The sequence below is a fragment of the Pinus tabuliformis genome, chromosome 8 (assembly GCF_031772625.1).
Source record: "Pinus tabuliformis cultivar Carrire ecotype Pingquan chromosome 8, CPIR1, whole genome shotgun sequence".
In the NCBI taxonomy this organism is placed as follows: Eukaryota; Viridiplantae; Streptophyta; class Pinopsida; order Pinales; family Pinaceae; genus Pinus; species Pinus tabuliformis.
The window spans coordinates 1,874,939,359-1,874,945,581 of NC_142294.1; the positions used below are offsets into that span (position 1 = coordinate 1,874,939,359).

Consider the following 6,223-nt stretch of genomic DNA (forward strand, 5'->3'; position numbering starts at 1 on the left):
ATCAACAATAAATGACTGTAGTGAGACTAAAATGCATGCACACCTGCCAATATGCTTAGACCTGCTTGGTATATACCAAGGTGTCCGTGGATGCTGAGATAACATTTAATGTTGTCCAGTAATGCTAGCATTAGTTTAGGTTGCAGGGACTGACAATTTGAAAATATCGGACAAACAAAAATATAACCTATTCTTTTCGCCTCGGTTTTTGACGTCTAGCTTCGGTTTTTTGGAAAGAGGCCAAATAAGATGAAAAATCAGGATCGGGAATAAAACTTTGGTTAATTGCTGATGACCGGGGACTAAAAGCAGGTCAACTAATGCTATATCCATCGTGAACGATTACTATAGTCCATGGCTGGAGGGCAGGGACTAATAAGAAAAGTCATTCACAATTTCAAAAGTGAGCCATGGGAACCAAGCTTAAGCTTGAGTACGAAACCTACCATCATTGTGAAGACGCTGGAGCTAATAAACATTAAATCTTTACCATTATGACAACTTAAAATAATCAAAACCATAATGATACATGATATAACCATCTTCACCAAATCATTCAAAAACCTCCATGCGGAACACCCTGGTTCTACACTAATCACCCTTCTTAATCTTCTCCTCTGTCGCCTTACTCTCACATGCACTGGTATACTGACTAGTTTTCTGAGTGTCCCACATTTAGGTGGGAAATAATATATCAATTATAATAAAGAAATTATATTTTTATATATAAAAGGGTATTAAAAATAATATATGCGAATTTATGATATTGAGGAAATTTAAAATAATTAATAAATTCAATTTATTAAAAAATTAACATGACTAATAAAATTATCAGTTTTTATATCCCATACATTAAAAAAGCCAAAATACACAATTTTATTTCTTAACATATATATATATATATATATATATATATATAAATAAATAAATAAATAAAATATAACTACCAAAATCAAGTCACGAAGGAGATTTCTTAGTACTAAAAGGATTCATGGAACACAAGGAAATAAGCTTGTACGTTTATATTGTTCATTCCTTCCAGGCATTACATTACGGCAAACACTGTTTTAAACAAAACAATTGAGAAGAAATTACATCATTTCAAAAACAATAACTGAATCAAAGGCAATCTAAGAGATTCCTAATTGCTAAAGGATTAATGAAAAGAAATTACATAATTTGGAAAGTCTTATTGAAAACAGCTTTTAATCCAAATAGTCTGCGAGTTCATCCCTTCCAACTTTCACTTTCCATTATTTTATATAAAGGAGAACCCCAGTCAGGAATTTGATTTTGGGTGTATTTCTTCCATTCTTTCCACCACTTCATGAAGCTGCTTCCTTCCATGAAAACATCCGAGGAAATGCTGCGATCATTGATCAATCTTGTCGCATAACCTTCAAACATTTCAAGGCTTTCCAGCTTTTGGTGTTGGCCCTGTTCCAGGATTTTCATTTCTTTCAAAGCCTCTTCTACATGTGCCCAAAAGCAGGAGTCCTGAGTGAGGGATGCAAGCTTGGTGCGACCGCTCCGACCTCTTGAACTGCGAGTGTTTTCCTTCTCTTCCATCCATTTCTGAAGAACTTTATGACGAGTGGGTCTTCCATCTGAAAGATAGTTGCCTTTACCATTAGACATGCCATAATAATGTGCAATATCCAGAGGCTCTACAAGTCTTCTATACGCAGTGCCAGCATTTATCCACTTATTTTGGGATTGGAAATCACTTGGCAGCTCATTTCTCTTCCACATTTCAATAATGTTATCCCAGAACCCAGAGAGCCTTTCCCTGCACAAATTAGCATCGATATCATTATGTTTCCGGAAGGAATCATAATATGTGATGCCATCTTCCTTCTCACAACGCTCTTTATACCATTCAAGCTCTGCCATAATACTTTGCTTCTCGCTTAATTCAAATGCTAGCTTAGCAACGTTTGTGTTATGCTTGTTTTCCATGTCTCTTGCTATTTGTAAGGCGATTGGTGCATTATCATTCTGCACAACACCAAATTTAAGAACACGTTTTAAGCATCAATTAGTACATTAAAAGAAGAAAGTAAAATTTAGAGAATGCAGATAATTATCAGTGCTTAGAATTTAATATCAAATCTTAGACAATAAGAAAGTAAGATAAATTCTAAACAAGCTGAGGGGATAGCCTCTTTTTCCACTTACATAAAGGAGATACCTAACATTATATATATGCCGGGCATGGGATGTTAGGTATCGCCTTTATGTATTCATATATATTAATTCTAAATGTATAATATGTGGAGAGGTAAAAGTTTTCTATAGTCTCCTTCCATAAGAAATCCAGATTGTTAAATCTATGGTACTTGATAAGCCATTTGACTTGTATAAAACTAACTGCAATATTTATTCCTTTTTAGTTCTTTCAAATAGTATTTCAAAAAGGAATTGAGGATCACCTGAACCCCAATACCAATGGCTTGGAGCTGTAATGACATTCCCATCTTGTAAGAGGACTCTGAATCAGGTTCTGCAACTCTTTCTCCACTAATCGACTTTTCTATGACATGTTTCAAAACAGCACCATACCCTATATGCTCTGACAAACAGTCATGTACGATATTATCATCAAGTTTTTCATGTCTTTGCATTGTCAAATGAAGCATCTTCAAAACGGTCCCAGAATTATCAATACAAGCTGCGCCCTCGCTTGAAAAAAACATGTAAGTGCCAAAAGGTCTATACGGGCTTCTCTGGGTAACTCTATCTAACTCCCTTAGAAAGTCAGGCCCATGGTTTGTTGCTGTGTAAGTATGCTGCAGGACATTATTAAGAAGAGTCCTACAAGCTTCTTGAATAAGAGAATCAGGTACAGTTTTACTGTCATTAACCATTATGCCTTGCCAATAAGGAAAAATAGCCATGAAGGGCTCAGCTATTGACTCAAATGGTGCAAGGAGCATACGAGGAACAATATCATGCTGGGAAACCACGTGAAAAAAATTGCCTGCCCAATTTTCACGGCCTACTGCTTCAACAAATCCTACATCCCCCACTAAAGGACTTCCAAATGTTATACAAAAAGGAGAACTTTGTCTGAGCCTCTTTTCCAGCACCCATAGTGTGGCCAAAGTTGCAACTGCTCCTCCTAAGGAATGCCCCACAAATATAATGGGTTTGAGCTTCCTTTGTTTTGAATCCACATAAATCTGCATCTGCTTGGGCAAGAAATACATCAACATAATGCTAATATTTTATTTTTTCAAGAATGTAATCTCCAATAAGCCAAGAAGCAATGACTGTCTAAGATCACTCCGTACTGAAAGATAAATTAATTTACCTCTGCTTGGAAATCTGTATTCTCCATAATATGTAAGAACAATTTAAGAGCTCCCTGATGGACAAGGGCTGGTTGGTCATCATTACCCTTGAGGCAACCAGAAAATACCTTGTTGTCAGTTTGTATATTGCCCTCTCCATATTTGCTCTCTTTGACAATGAAACCTTCTACATCATGAAACGAAGGAAAGGCAACGTATGCAACGCCTTCATACTCACTCAGAGTATAACTCTCTGAGTTGTTTGCAAGACGTGCCTCTTCCCAAGCCTTGGACAGTATTCCGCATGAAACAAGGAAAGTTGCAATCTCCTGACCAACAGTGAACCTGCACCAACATTTCTGTAAATTAGCACTAATATTTTAGGAGCATGTCAAGTACCGGATTATTGGGTCTGCCATTACTGCACTGAATCAAAATCTCATTACTAATTCTCCTCCAACATGCAGAATCAGTCCGAAGGGACGTTAATTTCACAAACCTTCCAAATGCTTAAGAAAACGAATTTTGAGATTCGATAATGTCAACCATTACATGCTGACTAGTTACCAATGTTATGACTGTGCACTGGGGGCTATGCACCAGCCGGGTGAATCAAATCCATTGAATTTAACGCCAAAGATAAAGATAAATTCACCCAAAAATCCCCTCAAAGCTCAAAGGAAACCTCTATATCTTCCTCTACACAAAGTCAAATTCCTCTCCAAATCACAATAATAATAAAATGCAATGTTAACCTTCTGGAAAACACCTGCTACTGCCCAATGCCCCATCTATCGAAAATATGCGCAAAATAATTTCGAAGTCGACAGGTAAATGTTTACCAAATGTGAAGAAAAAAATCATATCCAGAACTCCCTATCCATTTAGAATAATTCATATCGGCCACTCCCTATCCATTTAAAATAATAGGCAACATAATTTCTAAATTGACACGTAAGCATTTATCATAACGTAAAGAAACCATATATTGCAAACTCATGCTTACAGCGGGGTAGACGTCTGTGCTTCCATTTTATTGCTACTGCTTCACGATTGTTACAAGTTTCTTTAAGATGCATGCGAGGTGTGTTATTTATGTAGTAAAATCGGAGGAGACGGGCAATTGTCGTGGAAAATCAATCGACTGAACATTGTAATGGGTTACGGAGTGAGAGGAAATTGTAGTTGTCAACGTCAATCCTTCGTTTGCGTGGAAAGATGTTGTTGCCGTAACGATGGAAAGATATTGTTGCCGTCAGAATTGACGGAGGTCAATGATAATCCGTGAGTTTCGTGGAGAGATATGGGTGCCATCCTGGAAGATAACTATTTAGAGCGACGTTTAGAGCCAGCGAACGTTGCACGAAAGTGTCTTCGATGGTTCATTTAATCATTTCGAAGAAATTTCCAAAATTTTTCCCACCCCTTGACGAGATAACACATGATACTTCGTGTGAAATGGGCAAAAGATACTAAAATTAGATTAACTAGATTAACTATTTAGAGGAAATCGATGATTATTCTTCTTTCTTCGAAAACATTGCATCTTGAAGTTTTGAAGTAATCACTTAAATTTGATCCTGTTCAAGATAACTTTCACTAGTTATCATGTTGAGATTCCTAATGAGTGTCACACCCACACCGAGCCTTCTCGTAATGATATACCTCTTTGGAGAGGTCATGGAGCCACATGCCTTGATGATGTCATGTTTTTGCTCGAGGACATTACGTTTATGACGAGAAGTTGCACCTTTATGATGACATATCATTCTACATGATGGACGATGATTTGGCAATTACTTACGATGAGACACTGATTTTGAGTGAGACATTGCACCATTTGGTGAAGAGAAATGACTTTTGTAGCATAACTACACTATTTTGGAGGACACGTTACCCTCATTTGCTCACTCTCCCCACATGTGTGATATTTATGGAACATTTATTGAAGATGACTTAATGATTAAGCATTTTTTTTTCATTGTATAGGTATTTTTTAGGCTCAATCTAGATCTAACAACCTTGTATCACGGATTTTTTTTCATTGTATAGGTATTTTTGAGGCTCAATCTAGATCTAACAACCTTGTATCACGGATTTTTATGTGTTTTAACGCTTTTAGTGGATATTAGCTCCTATAAAGGAATAACGCTTAATTTCATCCTACAGGAGAGAAACCACTCTCCTTATTTGGATGATTGCAACTTGTGGAGATATATTACTATTTGGCAACTTTTATTCTTATCTTAGCTATTTATAAATAACTAGTGGGACCTTTTGGAGAGATTCTTTGTGGATGATTTTCCAGGCTATGCTTTAAGGATGTTTCATGGTTAGGGTTTATGGATGTACAATTATTTATTAAGCGTTCTAAATCTTGTAGATTTATTTGTTGAATATATTAAATTCAAATATGTTTATCTAGTGGTAAGAGTGTATTTTCTTTGTATATTCTTTAATAGATGCTAACTTAAAGTGCAAGCAATATTTTTAGAGGTGAACTCTCACTTGATTTTGTCTTGAAAGCATGTGAAAGTACTAGGATGATTTTATAAGGTTAGTAATGTACAAACTTAGCTATCATCGTAGGTCTCTTTATGTTTCTTCAAAAGAATCCTTAATTTGACTATGTATATCCCAAAAAAAAATAGTAGGCACTAGTCTTATCCCCTCATAGTCAATCATTAAAATCAAATTAAACCTTTTATTTTATTTTAAATTTTTATATCTAGTAACCATTTATTACATTGTTGAATTATTTTTCATTCCATTTAAGGATTGGCATCTTACGTTTTAGTTTTGTTATGTGCTATTTTATTTTAATAAATAGCTAGTGATGCAGGAGTATCACCTTACGAAAATTTAATCTGTGTAAGATCCCAAGGGGATCTTGTAAATTTTAGATGTAGGTATTATTTTCTCCAATTTAT

General features: G+C 35.7%; 1 protein-coding gene across 1 annotated transcript; it reads right to left on the minus strand.

Annotated features, from left to right (window-relative positions):
- Positions 1-988: 988 nt before the first annotated feature.
- On the minus strand, positions 989-4,405 carry LOC149243851 (lipase-like PAD4). The gene is made up of 4 exons (XM_089367874.1): positions 4,300-4,405; positions 3,314-3,638; positions 2,433-3,188; positions 989-1,998 (listed from the first exon to the last, which is right to left on the minus strand). Exons 1-4 carry the CDS (start codon positions 4,323-4,325, stop codon positions 1,228-1,230), a joined length of 1,878 nt encoding a protein of 625 aa, XP_089224000.1. The 5' UTR covers positions 4,326-4,405; the 3' UTR covers positions 989-1,227.
- Positions 4,406-6,223: the final 1,818 nt, after the last annotated feature.

Coding starts and splice junctions, on each gene's coding strand:
- LOC149243851 (XM_089367874.1), bottom strand. CDS start 4,325: ATGGAAGCACAGACGTCTACCCCGCT. Junction 3,639..4,299: donor GCACAGACGTCTACCCCGCT/GTAAGCATGAGT, acceptor ATGTTGGTGCAG/GTTCACTGTTGGTCAGGAGA. Junction 3,189..3,313: donor ATACAGATTTCCAAGCAGAG/GTAAATTAATTT, acceptor TTGCCCAAGCAG/ATGCAGATTTATGTGGATTC.